The sequence below is a fragment of the Homalodisca vitripennis genome, chromosome X, assembly GCF_021130785.1.
Source record: "Homalodisca vitripennis isolate AUS2020 chromosome X, UT_GWSS_2.1, whole genome shotgun sequence".
In the NCBI taxonomy this organism is placed as follows: domain Eukaryota; kingdom Metazoa; phylum Arthropoda; class Insecta; order Hemiptera; family Cicadellidae; genus Homalodisca; species Homalodisca vitripennis.
Window position 1 is genome coordinate 76,394,726 of NC_060215.1, and position 18,511 is coordinate 76,413,236.

At 35.8% G+C, this 18,511-nt stretch overlaps 1 protein-coding gene across 1 annotated transcript; it reads left to right on the top strand.

Annotated features, from left to right (window-relative positions):
- The first annotated feature begins 8,064 nt into the window (after nucleotides 1–8,064).
- On the top strand, nucleotides 8,065–17,508 carry LOC124369481. The gene is made up of 4 exons (XM_046827494.1): nucleotides 8,065–8,135; nucleotides 8,748–8,966; nucleotides 16,113–16,330; nucleotides 17,316–17,508. Exons 1-4 carry the CDS (start codon nucleotides 8,065–8,067, stop codon nucleotides 17,405–17,407), a joined length of 600 nt encoding a protein of 199 aa, XP_046683450.1. The 3' UTR covers nucleotides 17,408–17,508.
- The last annotated feature ends 1,003 nt before the right edge of the window (nucleotides 17,509–18,511 follow it).

The window sequence follows — 18,511 nt, forward strand, 5'->3', positions numbered from 1 at the left end:
AAAGATGATATTGATGAAGACGATGATCAAGATGATGACAACGCTTTGGTTGAAAAAGGTCTGACTAATGAAGAAGCCTTCCATTGCTTTGAAACTGACATTAAAGGGTTGGAACAGCAAAAAAAATATAAAAAAAACGGGTATTAAAGATTAAGCAAACATAAATGTTCAATTTTTCTTTTATTTGGTTGATTTTGTACTGTTCCTATTGTATCTTATTTTAAGTCAATGTTGTACTTTTTCTAGGATATTTAAATCACTGAGACAAAATAGTAGTTACTGTATGTGCAATCCCTACTTTTTGTGTTACCTTCAAATAATATTTTATTATTAGTGATATTAAAAGGTCATTTGCTATCCCACCCATTCCCTCTATCCTAGATGTTTTTAAAGAGATGTTCTATTATCCGGAAAATCGATTATCTGAAAACCCCCCGCACCAATTGTTTCAGAATATAGAATATTTGCAAAAATTAAATTGAAATTATGATTTGAGGATTTCGGTTAAGTGTTTCTCTCTTGTTATAAGGAGTATGTATGGAAGCAGTGATTTTAGTACTGACAGGATAGTTTTAAGGTTTCAGAGTTAGTAATTAGAAATTACAGTGGTGTCATCTCAAATGCTACAGTTTGAAGATCTTGATCCTTAGGACAATGAGTCAAAGTCCTGACATTCAAAACTTTGAATGTCATATGTTGAGAATAAGAAACCAGTGGTTTCAGAGTTAGAGAATAAAAGCCAAGGTAAAAGAGCTAATAGCCTAGACCACACATTAAAGGATTAAGTTGTCAGCCTAAATTCTACCATGTCCACTGGAGTGGCCATTCAAGACCTCTGGAACCGACTCCTCAAGAAGTGACCTTAAGGTCAATGACCAGGAATTATGAGTCTAAAATTTGGAATTCATTAGTAAGGGCTCTAGACTCTCTAGAGGCTCATGCTTCTAGGGGTCTTCAGACTTTTTACCAAGAATGTAAGGAGCCAACCTAGATTTTTTTATATTGTGATTTGTTGCTATTGTGAATTAATTGTCTAGCACTTTATCCGATACAAAATTTTGATTATCGAGAAAGGGAAATTTTACACTAGAGGCATGGTAGCAACATACAATACATGTATAAAAACTCAATTAAGCATACAGTAGAAACATAAATGTGTATATAGTATTTTGTAGAATTAACCCATTGAGATAGACCTGTCCTGGTTAGTGATTCTGGCCCATGAACAATTCTGTCAATAGTTTCAGAAAACCTGGTCTGTTTCCCTTAAACAAACAAGCTTTCAGTGACCATGACGTTCCTATCCACAGTCAAGAGTCTCTTCAAAACCTGCCTTTACATGAAGGAGCATCTACCAGTTCTGGGCATGTTGTTATTAGTCCAGAATACATCGCTCTTCTTCCTCGACTACCTTCTAAGGATCCATCCAAGCCTGTCAGGATATGCAAAGCTAACATTATAACTTCAACATCCTTTAAAGAAAAATTGTAGCATGCATTGATAAGAAAGCTGTGACTACTGCCAAAAAGCAGTTGTTCACTGACAAACATACATCTAAAAAGAAACACTGTAAAAGAAAGCACAAAAATTGTAAAAACTAAAAAAGTTTGCAGCAAGGGAAAAGGTAAAGAGGTACCAACTAGAAAAAGGAGAGTTATCTTCTGCTGATCCAACAACGGAAACTTTGAAAAGATGATTTTATGACAATAATTCAAGTGACAATGAAGAAAATGACACATTTTTACTACATGACAGCAACAGCGATGACAACTATGATGATCTGGACGCAGAATACCTTTTTTGTGTGTGTCTTCCAAGAGTGGATGCAGTGTAGAGGATGTTACCGATTGGCCCATGAACACTTTGGGGCTGATGCGAACTTTGTGAACAGTGTAAAAAGTTTTTGGAAAAAGGAGGTAAGTACATAAACTAACACTAACGTATTTAACTAAACTATCTTCATACTTAATTATAAGATATTTGTTATTTTATTATTTTGCTTGGTCATAAAGATTTTAAATTTTTTGTTTCTTTAAAAAAAAAAATTTCTTTTTAATCACTTGTTACTATTGAGTAAACTTGTATTAATAAATGTTTCACAAAACTAATGCCATCTTGAACACTTCTATCTCCTGAAACATAAGATCTCATATTAGAATACCATAGGGTCTCATATTAGGAAAAATGTTTTTCAAAAGAAGTTTTTGACTTTTTTTAGAAACAAATTAACGAAAAATACCTTTTTGTATTTTTAATGGCTTTTAAGCTCAAGATGTGACATAAGAGTAGATTCCTAACTTATTTGATAATAAAAACATTATATATCTCTTAATTCTATAATATATTTAAAATATGAAAAAGGGGTCTCGTATTCGGCACTCTTACCCTACTACTTAGACTGTGCACTCTTTATTGCTCTGACTTGAAAACCGACTTTCCTAACATATGAGAGGGAGAGCGAACCAGCAGCAATCTTTACATAGAGAGTTTGAAAAATTAAATTGTATTATTACTTTATGGTATGATATGACATTGTTAATAGTCTGACTTTGGTATCTATATCTATAATAGACTGAATGAGGTATCTGGTGAGATGAGTTCAGGAAGTAACACAGTTTTCATTTAATTGTTTGAAATACCCTTGTTAATGATACCAATTTCAACATAATTGGATGAAGTATTTTAAATGAGTGTTTTATATGTAATGAAAAGTATTTTTCATTGTAACTGTCTAAAAGCTGCCTGCAAGATACATGCAGTATTGCTATACTTGTACGTTTAGCTTGTACTTGAATTATACTCATGTTTAGTGCCAAGTACAGTTGAGCTTTTACATATAATTTGTCTACTACCTAAGTCTTGTGTATAACCAAGAAATTAAAAATTCTTATTAATCACAAAGTACTTCACTTGGGTAGATGTTACTTTCCTAACAAACTGCAGTGGATTAAGCAAGTGAAACGGTGCTACAATAAATTAAAAAGTGAGGTCTGGTATTTATTAAAAAAGTATAAACATTATGTCAAATAAATAAACTAGTCATTTATAATAAAGAGTATTACACCTATATAACATGATAGAAATTATGGTAAAAAGCTGCCAATATTCTCTATACACTTCAAATAATACTGCCTTATATCTAGTGAATGGAGTAGGTGACAGCATCAGTTGGGATATGTGCGCTCACAGTTTTTTTGAAATGGGAGTGAAAGGCTTGGGGGAGGGAAACTACATCGAGAGAATGATAGCTTCTGTTGACTGTCCACCCGATCTTTAGCCCCAGCGTGTTCTCGTGTTTTCTCTAATGCTCAGTGCACATGACAAAGTTAATCAACAACGTTAAATTAATTTACCCTTTTCTAAACATCCATCACTTATAATAGCATCTATTGTTAATTCATCATTATTCTATAGTATAATGTACTGATAACTTATTTATTAAAGTCTTTTTTTCTCTATTCACAATTGAATCAAATACATTTTTAAGGTAATGTTATTGATTACTTTTTACCATCCACATCCTGTCCTAAGGTGTGTGTGTTGCAGTGAAAATCTGCTACTTCCAGGCGACAAGGCTTTATCACAAAGAGATCGGTTACCCTTTTGGGATCCGAAAGCTTGTAGAGCCCGGTGACCCTTTTGGGATCCGTTTACTCCGTGATGGCCAAAACGCTTTTGGATTGTGTGTCAATGCAAACTTATTCTTTGAGCTTACGCTCTTGACATACTTGCGGATCTTTCTGTTTCGACTTTGATTCGTCTCTTCAGCTATGGAGTTTGTGCATAGAAGTAGCAGATTTTCGCTGCAACACACACACACCTTAGGACAGGATGTGGATGGTATCATACATATGTTTCATCAGTTGTCGAGTTACTATTTTCTCTAAAATTTTTGACATTGCAGGCAAAATTGAAATTGGTCTAAATTGATTAACACTATGAGAGGTGGGTACCTTAGGTGAGGGGTAAACTATACTTTCTTTCCATCTCTGAGGAAACAACCCTTCAGTCAAAGACTCATTTATCAGATGTGTAATGGCACCTAGAGCATAAGGGCTCACTGCTTTAATCATTTGTGTGGATATTTCATCAATTCCTGCTGCTCTTGAATTTATTTCGTTCATTGCTGATTTTACATCATCAAGAGTGACTGCATGAAAGTTAAAGACAGCTGTCGCATCATTCATCTTATTCACATTGAAGTAATCAATTATTCGATCGCTAGCATCACTTGCACTGCCCATTTCATTAAAATATCTATTTAACTCGTTCAAATCCAAGTTGTGCGGTATATTCTTATTAGTAGATTTTCCAACAACATTACACTTCTTAAGGCAAGTCCAGAAATCTTTGGAGTTACTTGACGATGACAGCTTTTCTGTAAAAAATGTTTTCTTTGCTTTCCACACAATTCGATTAAGTTCATTACGTGCTGTCTTATACAATTCCCAATCTTTGTATGCCCTGGTTTTCCAATATTTTCTATGCAATTTATTTTTACTCTTAGTCTTTTGACGTGACAACGTCTTAAATTAGGTTGCGGCTCGGAGTCACTCATGAAAAAGTGTAACGCCCGGTAACGTTACGATGCCCGTCCAGTGGGTCCGCCGCACGGGATAAAGCAGATAACTGTGGGTCCGCCGCACGGGATAAAGCAGATAACTATGTTTTATTCGTGAAAATGTGGAGTGCTTAGATTCGTCATTTACAACAACTACAACAATAAAGGTAAATAATTGTACACTGATATTTCATTATCGTAAACTATGATTGATTGATTAATTGTTAGATTGACACAAAAGTTGAGAAACTGAGTTTATAGGTTATGTCATACTATTGACAAATGTTGATAGTGTTAAGTAAATTATTAGTTTAAATCACTCTGCAATCAATCGTAATTCAGTCGATTGAGAAGAAAACAGCGCGTATTGCTAGTCAAACATTTAAAATAACAAATTAGAACCTCTAACCTGTCATAACAGTGCGACCAAACAAACGAACTAAACCGACCAATCACCACGCGCGGAGTTAGAATTTAACTGTGTTTAGCAAGAATTTCAAATTCCAATTTTAGTAAATGTTTTATTCAACTTTACCATTTACAATAACAAATTTTAATTAATTTCAAATTATGTACAATGTTTTAGTAAACAAAATATATTTCTATAGTTAAAATTTGTGCAATTCTTATTTTCATTCAATTCCTTGTTCCTATTGTGCAATTTAATAATATTCATATCAATAAATATTCTACCGAGAAAAAGACGTTGTCACGTAAAATCTTCGCCCGTAAAACCGACTTTACAGGCAACCATAATTTTTTTAATTATAGCATCATTTCTAGAGGGTTCCTTTTCCTTTGTCAGTCTCTTGCAAACTAGAGGGGCCTGCTCATCAAACACCTTTCGAATATTCATTGTGATAAATTGCTCAATATTATCAACTCCCATTATATTCATTGCATTGTCCCAATGAATACCAGCAATATCGGATACAGCACGTTCTTCATTAAACTTTGAAAAGTCTCTATAAGTAATCATTTTAGGAGCCCTTTCCATTTTCTTAGCAAATTTAACGATGCAGTAAATCAATCTATGGTCTGTTATCTTTACTCCTCTATAGTCCAATATACTTGGTGCATCAATGACGCCGGTCCTCTCGACCTCAGCCGACCTGTCCACTATATGTGGTCTAACAAGGTGGCTGATGTTGCAGTCACTCTTGTTGGCTCATTTATAAGTTGAATTGCATTTGATTCCTTCAAGAGTCGGCGTAAAAATCTAGCTTCATTGCAAGTCTTTGACAGTAAATCAATATTTAAGTCCCCTAAACACATAACAGTGTTTACTTCCATAGCCAAGCCAACAAAGAGAGACTTTAAAAGAGCTGACATCGAAGTGTACCTCACGTGTGGCGGCCTGTAAACCACACATACGCCGAACCTAACCCCCTCCACTTTGACCACAACACACAGAGTTTCAATACCAGGGTCCACATCATCTGCCAGAGTGTACTGCTGGTAGGCAGTACCCTCCTTAACATACAGGGCCATCCCTCCACCTGTAGTTTCATTGGAACAGTCCTCCTGACCTCCACGGCGGTCACAACGAAGCAGAGTGTACCCCGGTATCATGTAGTCAGCAGATGAAGTTTCAGGATGAAGCCAAGTCTCAGAAACCCCAAAGACATCAAAATCGCGCACGAGAGAGCTCATCTCATCAAAACCTGTGTTAAGAGATCTCACGTTCAGATGCGCGATCTTGAGACGCCCTTTACCCCCCAGCTCAGCTAGTTTCCCGACACCTGTGAAGTGCCACGACTCCCTCGGGGACCGAGGTTATCATCGACAATCTGCACAGGATCAGGATCCCGGCCGAGACTAGAGACGGCTTCATCCCGAAAACTTGGGGGAGAGGTTGTTGCCGCACCGAGAAATCGCAGAGCCGCTGAGATGGCCGTCACAAATAGGGAACCTAAGCGGGCGACACCTCTTCTGTTGAAGTGAACGCCATCCCGAGCAAGGTCTCGCTTGCCCACACAAGTATTGGCCTCCACGAATTCAACACCGAAGTTGTTGCACATAGGCTCCAATTGGGTGTTGAAGTCGTGGAGAGCCTTATAACCAATGTCTTGCCGAATCAAAACACTGTCTAAGAAAATTTTAGAATTTGGAAACTTAGTCTTGACAGTGTATAGTAGATCCGCCATGCTATGGAGGACCTCACGCTTTCCATGCCCACCATTGTACCTCTGACCACCCCGATAGCCCCGTCTAAGATTATTGCCACCTACATGAATATAAATTACTCTTAAATCTAGACCTACATAACTTAATAAACGATACTTTATGTCTAAAATTGTCCCTCCAGGATAGCATTCAAGTTGGGCTCCCCGAGAGACACATTCCTTACTTGCGTATCTCATGTGCGAGTCACCTATCAACAGTACGTGGTTGAAATCACTGCTTCCACTGCTGTCCTGAGGGTCAGGGGAGGAAGAGCGAGGCTTAGGCGCTGGAGAGCTGACAGCTGGGACATGGTCGTCTCGTAGCTTCACGCTGCAGGCTGCTGGCAGGTCGGGAGTTTGCTGCTCTGGTGATGGGGTTGTGTCGGCCATGTCCAACTCAACCAGTAAACTATCGTCCACGGAGACACGCCTCCGCCTCGCCAGGGTCTCAGCCCGCCTCAGCTCCGCTCGTAGACATTTCACGTCAGCCTCCAACACCTCGACACTTGTTAACAGTTGCTGACGCTCTGCAGTTAATACAGCTATCTTTTCTCTGCATTCAAGGAGAAGCCTTTCACAATCCTCGTTCACGCTATGGGTAGGTGACACTCGTGAACTGCCTTCCCTGCAACTCGCCAACTGAGTACTAAGCCTAGCTATGTCGGGTTCATATTGGGCCTCTAGTTCACAGCATTCCACCGACATGTCCCTATAACTTTTGTCGAGGTTTGAACACCTACGCTCAGCTGAAGATAAGTTTTCCTTTAAAATACCTAATTCCTCACTAAGCTCATTATTCGCCTTGGAAAGGTCGTTTAGCTTACTTCAAATTAGGCTAATGTGAGGAATAAGTTTTGTAATAGCATCCTCTCCAAATGTGGCTGAGCAAGATTTAAGTTCGTTGTAGAACTGGGATGCTATATCGATAACGTCTTGCTCAATATAGAACAAGCCATCAACAACATTCAGCAATTCGCTTGACCTAGTGATAGGAGGCATTTTTGTGTCAATATATTAAAAACTAACCTAAATAATTAATAATTAAATTAAAATCGTCAATAAATAAAATAATAAAAATCAAATAGTAACAGTAATTAATTTAAAACTCAACGAATACTACAAATATGAGCCACAGTTAAAATAAATAATAAAACAAGACAAATAGATAAAAACAACGAACAACAATAACATTGAGAGCTAGCCTACTATATAATTTAAACTTATAATACTAAGATTCTACTGGAGCTAATAAATAAGTCTAAGCTCGTAAATTCAGACGCCTGAAAGTTCAGTAGAGACGACTGCAGGACAGCACTGTAGCTATGTAGTATCAGTTTAATGAAGGCGCCTCGAAAAATCCAGCGTAGCGGAGTGTGCAGGCAGCAGCGGCAGGCTCAGGCGGCACGAAGGTTAGTAGCGGGACAATAAGAGCGGCGACGTTGGTAGCCCCAGCTGTGCAGTGTAGATGCGCAGTAGCCCCACTTGCCGTTCCAACAGCGATTACGCTCCAGAAATGTCCGGCTCCAATGCAGGATGTTAGTGACGAGACTCCGACATTCACTACTTACAGTTGCTCGATGGTTTTGGTGGCTTCAGATTTGTTTGCTCGGCACTAAATTAAAACCTTTAGAAACTTGTTTTAATTTAACTGATTATTAAAAACAGTCAAAAATGTAAAATATTACGGAGCATAAAATCACTAAGACTTTTAAGGCTGAGCAGGCCCTAGTCCGTCCATGTATTCCGGGACGGGGGAAAGGAGACCAGGCCTCAGGGAACTGGGGTAGAACGTTTTGTATTCAAGGGTTCACCCGATCCCGGTTACTCCGGCCTGCCCCTTGTACAAAAGGGTGATAAAATATTATGGATACTGCAAATAAATGTTCTGAGAACAAGGCTAATCCCTTCAGGAAGAGCTGCTTGATTGCTAGTTACCTTGAGTGTGCGGACACGAATCCACTGGGGGGCGGACACGAAACCAAAAATACAGGGGCGAAATACTAATGTCGCCCCTAAAAAAGTAATACGTGGCGATGGTGGAAAGAGGGTACCACGGTGGTCGAGTTCATCTCAGGAAAGGCCGGCGGCCCTGCGAACCTCGAGTTAGCTGCCCCCCTCCAATCTGTAAAGGACCTCGCCGATATGGAACTTCTCACGGAACAAATCGACGACGCCGATCAGGACGAGGGAGAGCACCTGGATCCGATCGTCAAAGACATTGAGAAGAGGCGGGCGGTCTTGTCAGAGCAACGACAGAGTGCCATCGGTACTCAAGACAGGAGTAGACCACATCGCTGAGTGGTTCAAATAGCTCCAGGGATGTTGGTCTACCAGGCGATTGGACCAGTAGACTACTGTATAAGATTAAGATAACCAACCAATAGTATGAGTCAGTTGTGGCATTTGTCATTACATGTAACATTATATTCAGAATTATATGTTGCAGATGTGCTCCTTCCAGGCCTTTAAGTACTTTAATCTGAAAACATAAACACCGTATCACTAAATAATATGCTAAAGATAGCAATGATACATATTTACTAATAATTTAGTTAAAAATTCAGCAATAAGATTTTCTGCATATCAGAAAAGCACTGCTCCTTTCCGAATTATTTGGCTTACTGATTTCTTAAAAGTCGGTAGTTTTCAAATTGATGTAAATTTATGATTCAGAAATGTAATTACAGAAAAACATTTACAATTCAATTGTAAATATTAACCTAAAATTTCAAACAGTCACACTACATTGAAACCCAGTCAAACATACAATTTGATCCATCATACTTCTTTCATTCATGCCAATTTTCTCACTATCCAACACTGGATGTCAGTCTGCTAATTGTGAGGTCCCCCCAGTCGTAAGCCATTAACTCGCCAACACTGTAAAATGCTTGAGACACTAAGAAGCGTTTCAAACGAGATTTTAACGCCTTGGGCGTTGTGGCATTTCTTTATTGAATCAGGCCATTTGTTGATAAAACGAACTGCCTGTGAAGGTAACAGTTCGTAAACTCCCGCCCCGTCTCTCCCAGTCCAGTAGGTATCTCTGACTCGCGTATCGTACGACTGAATGTCTCGACCGCTAGTCCTAGTACATTAAAACATATAGAATAACGTTGTCTCTAAAATTTAGAGACTTGGCAGAGTCAGTAGTTGTAACCTTTTGGAGGCTTCCTTGCATGACTCTTTAAACTTCAATCATGCGATTATCTGAACCACTTGTTTTTAGATTTTAAAAACTCTGGAGAACTGGGCGTTGTTTGTGCTTCCTCCCCACAACACTAAACCGTGTAGGTGAGATGGGGTTAAATCAAGCCATAATACGCCGTCATCAGAACCGGAATAGGGCAGTATTTGGCTAAACACCTCAAAACATAAATGCCCGAGAATAGTTTGGAACAAATAAGGTCAAAGTGAGCATTCCACTTCAATCCCCGATCCAGGATTATTCCGAGGAATTCGTAACAATCATATTTTTCCAAAATAGTGTCATCCAATAAGACGGCCGATCAGTCCTTTGGATCTCCTGATCGTAGTGAAAAAGTCAGGACATTTGATTTTGAGGAATTCACTTTGAAAATTGAATGCTGTTTAAATTCTGGACACATTTTTTTATGTCAATAAATGTTTGCTGTTCCAATAAAGTGTTTGATTTGTTCCTTAAACAAAATGTTGAGTCATCAGCGTATAGCGTAGATGAGAAAAAGAATCGGACTGAGAATTCATCCTTGAGAGACCCCAAAACTCAGGTGGATCGGTTCAGAGAGAGATTTAGGGCATTTGTGTTGGTGGATTACAAAATGAGCTGAGCCACTTAAGGGACACGCCTCTGATGCCATACAATTAAATGTGATAATGCATTCTATTAGACATTAGTTACTCCCAGGAGTTCTCACCAGGTTATAACAGAGTTTATTTTCATTATTCAAAATATAATTTTTATTCATTATCTACTGATTTAACTTCTTTCATATGTTCATGATTACATGACATGCAATTACATTTTTTAATTTCCATGACATTGCAGAATCTTACCTAACCTACTCGTTAGAAAAGTTCCGCATGTGAAATTTAAATTGTATAATAAAATAAGTTATAAAATTGCTACCATATTCTACTTAACCATTTTCATGTCCAAGTTTCTCTTTCATTTATACAACGTTAAAATTTATCACATTGCTGTAATTCTTGTTACAATTCAAGTTACAATTTATTCCATACATATTTAATTCCATAAATTACTCAATTTGTGAAAAATGAGGTCCAACTTGACCTTTGCTTATGTTAAGTATCTTTATACTCGTCCAACTGTCTAGGCTGTCACGTTTACTCTGATTCCCAGGATATACTAAAAGCATTTACGTAAATTAGCATTGAAGCGTTAAACGTACAAATACAACTTTAAGTAGCTCACTTTATTGAGAAAATACTCTAGTTATAAAATAATTTTCCTATCAATATTTGTGCCTCATCGAGCCATTTGAATTGATGCATAACCCAGAATATGAGTACGTTAAATTTGTTTTTTTAAATCTCAATTGAAGTTCAAGAACCTTGAAACACTTTGGCGATCTTCTTGCACAACAATATTGCATGAATAATGACTTTGTTTTAACAAAAATAAGACTAAATAAATGTATTCGTTAAAAAAAGAAGTGGCGCAACATAACTACCTAACCTATAGAATGTGACTGATGAAACACTTTGGTGTAGCATTGGACACGGACATGTCACGGGACAGTGATGTAGACAATCTATGCATTAAATTAAGCACTGCAATATTTGCCATAATGAGAACCTTAGCAATTAGTTCACCTGAGGCCATAAAAATAGTATACCATGGCCTTTTTCAAAGCCATCTGCAATATTGAATAGTTGTATGGGAGGGGGGGGTCATCTAGCGCTAACCTGCAATGTTTACTGGAATTACAAAAGAGGACCCTCAGGGCAATGGCTGGCTGTGGTCCAAGATACAGTTGTAGACTCTTGTTCAAGGATCTAAAGGTTTTTACTGTAATCTCCATTTACATAGGGGGGGGGGTCTCGTTTAATTAATTGCACAACACAAGCTATGCAGCCAAATTCCATCTTCCTGTACACAGAACAGCCATTTATGCAAAGAAACCATCCTACGCTGGAATCAAGATGTACAATGCACTACCAGAAGATATGAAGAACAAGAGCCCAAAGAACCTAAAGTGGGAACTGCGAGTCTATCTTCAGGAAAGACTCTCCCTAAATAAACTCTTCAATTGGAGGCACATTGCTTAAAATGTCTAAGTAAAGAAGATACTTTTTTTCTTTTTTATCTATATTGTGCTGACTACACTTTTCAATAATTGACATGTATTCTAATCTTGACGATTATGAATTAGGAATTTCTGAATCTGAATTCTTGTATTAGAGACAAGCGCACTATTCTGAATAGCATTTCTAAAGCAAATGCCCTAAACTTGTGTCGAATGGACAAGGGCAGAAGAACATACACGAGAATTTTGGCCTTTCAGAATGGGTGGCACTGCTAACTGTCAGTCAGAAACATGAAAACTTGTACATTGGGCATTGTGTTCATATTTACCTTTAAGAATAATATTGAAATCTTCTCTGGGGGTGTCCGAAACATCGGGGAGTAGAGGGTATGGAAAACACTCCATATTTTCGTAGGGGGTCTGGGGGCTCTTCCCCCAGGAAATTTTTTAAATATTAAGTCTTAAAATCATTATTTTATAGTACTTCTGAACTAATAAAAGGAAAGTAGTTCATAGGTTAAAGTGTACAAGTTTACAGTAAAACCACTCTACTATCCATCACCAGGAAGCTTATAAATGGAAAATTAAAATCCTCTGCAACAACAAAGTTTATATGAAGTTTATTCAACTAAAACTAAATTTAATCATAATATTAATAATATAAATACGTTTAAATCACAAATAAAGACAAAAATCTTTGTCTACTCTCGGATAAAAAAGTAATAAAGCTACAATGACAGGAGTTATATTAAAATTTAGCTTGTTTATTTTATTTCTCCGTTTTGACATATAAAACTGTTTACTAACAATAACTGTCAGGTTTATATCAATAAAAACAAAAAAATACCTATGTTTGGCGCTTTTTAACCAAACTGCAATTTTGAAAGCTCTTAACTCGGAAACGTGTGATCCGATTACAACCAAATGTTTATAAAATATTGATAGATACAAGTGTACTGCAATCGAATAGGTAATTTTAGAATATTGGAATAGCTTTAAAATAAAGTTGGTATTAAATGAGTTTCTTAACTTTTATTATTGACCGGGTGGTCCGAAAACTTTTGGCATTGGTCACCACGTTATGCTAATAGTCATTATCTTGAGCATGTAGTTTTGTAAAACACTATTTAAAACGAAGATTTGTAACACATATTAAATTGAGCAGATTTAGTTAATTTATCGTAAACAGCAACTGCTTGTTTTAAGGCGTAAATTGCCAGACTTCCCCAGGCGGTGTTGCCTCATGCCGACAACGGATAACAACAAACAGACACAGTACAGAACGGCTCAGAGTTCGGCAACTCACTCACTACTGTGGCAACTGATCACGTCGGATTACTATAATATCGGATAACAACAAACAGACGCAGTACATAACTGCTCAGAGTTCGGCAACTCACTCACTACTGTGGCAACTGATCACGTCGGATTACTATAATATCGGATAACAACAAACAGACGCAGTACATAACTGCTCAGAGTTCGGCAACTCACTCACTACTGTGGCAACTGATCACGTCGGATTACTATAATATCGGATAACAACAAACAGACGCAGTACATAACTGCTCAGAGTTCGGCAACTCACTCACTACTGTGGCAACTGATCACGTCGGATTACTATAATATCGGATAACAACAAACAGACGCAGTACATAACTGCTCAGAGTTCGGTAACTCACTCACTACTGTGGCAACTGTTCACGTCGGGATTACTGTAATAAATACTTTGTACCGGGGTTTCGTCGGTCCGGAAACCGAATGTACCCGGCCCAGGTTCCTGTTATCGGTACTTTGACGATGTAGATACTCTACAAGTTTACCGCCGTCCTGGTTCAAAGTACTCGGACTCGTTTAGCAGTTACAGTAACTGGAACTGGAACATTTACCTGCACCATTTTAGAAGTATTCTGTAACGTATCATTCTAAATCAGTACAAGGACATTTTGTACTCGGTCACTGAACGTACTGGGTACAGGTAGAAACAACATTAAATAGTAAGAAGTAACCTCGTTTTTTGTAGTTGCTGCTTGACGGTGAATTTCATATATTTTGAATAAAATGAATATTAATTAAGTGCAGTACCACGTGTTTCTTAAATTAAAATATCTGTAAAGTTTGAATTCGTTTATTAGATTACGACTGAATTCAAAGTTATTTAGTCAGTAGTTTATTTTTAGTCAATGTTTAGTAATAGGCGATTGATTATTTTTGAATCAAATGCTCCTAGGAAGGACAGGTCCCGTTCGTCTCCCCCCTTCAGTGCGCCCCTGATGACCACGATATTATAACAGTGCACTAATGCATCTGTAATATCTATATTACATTACTTAAATAAACAGCTATATTTTTCTTAATAGGTCTTAGTTGCCAATATTAATAATACAATTAAATCATTGTTTGAGGTGCAAGTTATTTAATCAATGTATCAGACATCTTGTTATTTACCGATCTCCAATATATTTTTGAAAACCAGTGTTTTAACAATTTGTACATGATTTGTTTACTTGCTGACGTATTAAACTGTTTATATTCCATTCAAAGATTGCAGGTCTCACGTTTTAACCGCATTTAGAACGAGATGGTGGTTATGATAGGATTATTTTGGATCGGATGTGTTCATTGACAGGTTCAAATCTAGTCAACACATTATTATAAATTAATCTTATAAAAGTATTCATATATGGTAAGCAAAGTTACATTTCATATACGAATAATTATACAAAGGGAAGCTTTTGTTTGATTAAAGTTATTTATGGTGACAACTTTAAAATACGTTTCTTAGATTTAATTAATTACTCTGAAAGTTATCGACTCAACTAATAAATCATAAGAATAATTTACTAATACTATCAAATTAGATTTACGATGCTATTCATTACAAAAATTAATGAACCAAATAAAACCGATTCGCCGATATTAATTCGAATATTACTTAAGGTAATAACTTACAGTCCAATGGTTTAAAACAATGATCAATAATACTTGTAGCGTAGCATTTTTACTGCTTACATGATAATGAAGTGCTTTGTTCCCTTTATACATAAATAGCAAGATATAACGATACCACAGTTATTGTGTTTGTTACTGTACCTGCGGCAGGTTCACCATGTTGTTCTACGATATATATTTCGGCTCCATGCTCGTCCTAGGCAAGTATAATAGTTATAACTGTACCTCGGATAATATGTTATAATATAATATAATATTCTGAAAATTATATGTATAATTTGCTTGTTGTTAGGACAAAGCTTAATCATCTATCAATCATTACTATTTAATAATTAACATGGAGAAATAATTACTGTATAACTATTAATTAGTTATTAACTTTAGTTGTCACTAAAACTACTTAATAAATATTATAATTACTATTAATAACTAATATATAATAAGTATACTATAAGGAGATACTATTTACTTCGTTGCTATTTTAAATATAAGCAAATCAAATTAGATAACACTGCATCCAAATACTGTGTTTAAATTTATGTGAGACCATTTCAATGTGTAAAATGTTATTTTATATCACATATTTATTTTTTAAGATCATATTTTTGTTATATAATAATAATTTTAAATATGTATTTTCTCATGAAAACTAGAAACCTAAGCCCAATACTCAGCGCTATCTAAATTTTATTTAATGAATAAATCGACATTTATGGATAATTTAGTAAAAGTGCAACGCTTTGTTCATATAAATGAGGGTTAGTTATAGTTGTTTCTTTATATTCACTATTCAGCACATTAGAGGTTTGAAAATGTCTAGGCTCAGTTGCCTGAAGATGTAGCCTAAATAAACTAACCGAATGGAATTTTGTGAAGCAAGGAAAATATAGTTTCATTTGTTCAATGTTCTTATCATGTGTAGCGATTACTACTCTAGTAATATTTGTCTAAAGATATATTTACGCAATATGCATTTCAATTTAAACTGACAAATGCTATGAGATGTAGCAATATAAACTTGTGGAGAATTGATACGTGTAAGGTATGTAAATGTTAAAAGTAGGCTTTTTAAAGTTCAAGATATGTTTTATATAACGCCTTAAATGTCTAGTTTTTTTATTTCAAAGAATAACTTGATTAGTTAAAATGTAAGAGCATTTAACTGGAAGAACTTTGTCTTAATAGAATAGTGTACAAAACAACAATACCCGTAATTTATCTATCTAAATTTCAATATTCAGTTAATCTAAAATGTTTAGGTTTGGCTGGAATTGGCAGCGGACAGTTCCTTGCCTCCATCGCTGTACTCTCAGCCGGTGCAATTGGACTAACAGCAGCTTGTGGCCCTTCTTTTCCTGATTACCCTCTACCTCGTTTCACGCCTCTCCGCCCAGAACAGAACGGTACAGAGTACTAGATACCAGTGTTTATTACATATATCGAGAGTCTACCATATCGTCCCCTACCATAAACCAATATGAATAGTTTAAAACATTAATATAAATATCCTTTAAAGAGGCATCCTTGCTAAACTAAGGGTAATTATTGGGAAAAATGCCAGTGACCAAAATCTACACTATATCCAATATCACATTATTATGTGATAAATCTGTATTAACATAAATAAAACTGGGCTTACCAACACCAACGTTGATATTAATTTACATGCTATTGAGTCCATTATAGTATGTTAAGCTCTAATTAATATAATGTAAATGGCCTTTACTAATTAAAGTGGGGACATTCTTAATGCATTTTATAAATAAGTCACGTTTTTCTTAAGAAGAAATCTATATTTCGAATCCCGTCGTTGTGCTCTATCGTGCCTGAATAATTGGTGTTACGATCCCTTTCATAGACCACATTTTCACCACTAATTTCACTGTCATGACCACAAGAACACGCGTGGGAAACTGCACAGTTCTTTAGTAAAAATTCTGATGTGCACACTTATGTAATGAATTAGTTATGGTAACCATTTATTTTAAATGTTCTAAAATATGTATTATTTGTATTAATATTATTACTTTACTTCGAAATTCTGTGATTGTGCATCATATTTTTTGTTCAATTTGATTCTTTACGCGAAAAGGCTATTCTTTTTGGGGAAAACCACCTAGCAATATTTTTATTAATTCATATACATTTGCTTAATTATGGCTAGTTTCAATTTATTTCCAAATAATTTATTTTGGGTGGTTCCAGCAACAGAACTAATCCTTTGATTCTTAGGAGTATATGAATTTAAAGTTAAAATAAATGTATCACTAAAGAAAGAAACCTTGAAGGTTCAGCTAGTATTCAGATTGTATGACGATACATGTAAATGAGTAGTATATTATTGTTATCTTTATTTTTACAATTAATGTAATATTGTGTGTGTTTCAGCAATGAGAGAAAATTATGGCAATTACGACCAAACGCGACCTGAGTACCCACAGAATATGGGGGAGTATGAACAGATGGGATACGGCCAATAGACGGTTAAATGTTTCTGAAATGTCAATAATTATGTTATTTTCTTGAATATGGGTTCATATTATATCAAACATGCATTAATAAAGTAGTCTGTGTTGCTTTATTTGGATATTGTATTTGAGTACCCAAGCCTTACTACAATAGAAATAACTTAAACCATATATTTTTTTATTCCTTATACATTAGTGTACCAAAATGAATTATCTAACCAAAGTAATGTGGTACACTAACACGTAAGTTGTTCGAATTAGATACTTACATTGTTATCATCATTTTAGATAAAAATAAAATATAAGATGTTAGAAATACGCAGTTTTTGTCGATTGTAACATTTGCAGTAGGAATTATAATTTTCTTTATTGTTTCTCAACAAACTAAAATGAAATACATTTATTTTTAGATAACAGTGTAGACTTTTGTCATATCACTTTTTTATAATTGCACCGTTAAGTTTAAAATTTCGTCGAAAAGGACATAAAGAATATTATATTTTTACCTCATTATAACTAACGAATCTTTCATTAGCTGTTAGCAAAACCTATCTTTCGAGAGGCTGGAACAATTGCATGTGTATCTGTCGGTATGCCTGTCCTCGTGATATCTCAACAACGAGAGGACCTTCAGACTTTCCATTTTTATGTAGGCTGAGTTTTAGCCAATATTTTTACATTGGTCTTACGGATAGCCTTGTAAAAGAACTGAGTGAAATCATATTATTTATTATATTAACACATGTATCCTAACTACCCTAACACATGCATAATCTTTTGGTGACTTGGTGTGGTGTAAAATAAATCCTTTATTATTTAAACGCTGCTATAAAATCGAATTTAACAAATCCTTGAAATCCACGTTATTCAATGTTACTTAACTCTTTAGTGTCACATTATGCATTAATGAACAAAACTGTCAATGTCTTATGTGGCAAGATATCTCGAGGAAACATCATCTGTAGACTATAAATGTTGCACGAGACTTAATTTATAAATAAACAATACAATAGTAATTCGACTGGGCGTCATTATAAAACATTATTATTACATTTTCTTTAAAGAGGCATCCATGCTAAATAAGGATAATTATTTGAATTAACCAAAATCCACACT

What these genes read in the sequence shown, in the direction of transcription:
- LOC124369481 (XM_046827494.1), top strand. Translation starts at nt 8,065, where the DNA reads ATGAAGGCGCCTCGAAAAATCCAGCGTAGCGGAGTGTGCAGGCAGCAG. An exon ending in CAGGCTCAGGCGGCACGAAG is followed by an intron (nt 8,136 to 8,747) that starts GTTAGTAGCGGG and finishes CCCCTAAAAAAG; the next exon opens with TAATACGTGGCGATGGTGGA. An exon ending in GAGAAGAGGCGGGCGGTCTT is followed by an intron (nt 8,967 to 16,112) that starts GTCAGAGCAACG and finishes TTGTCTTAATAG; the next exon opens with AATAGTGTACAAAACAACAA.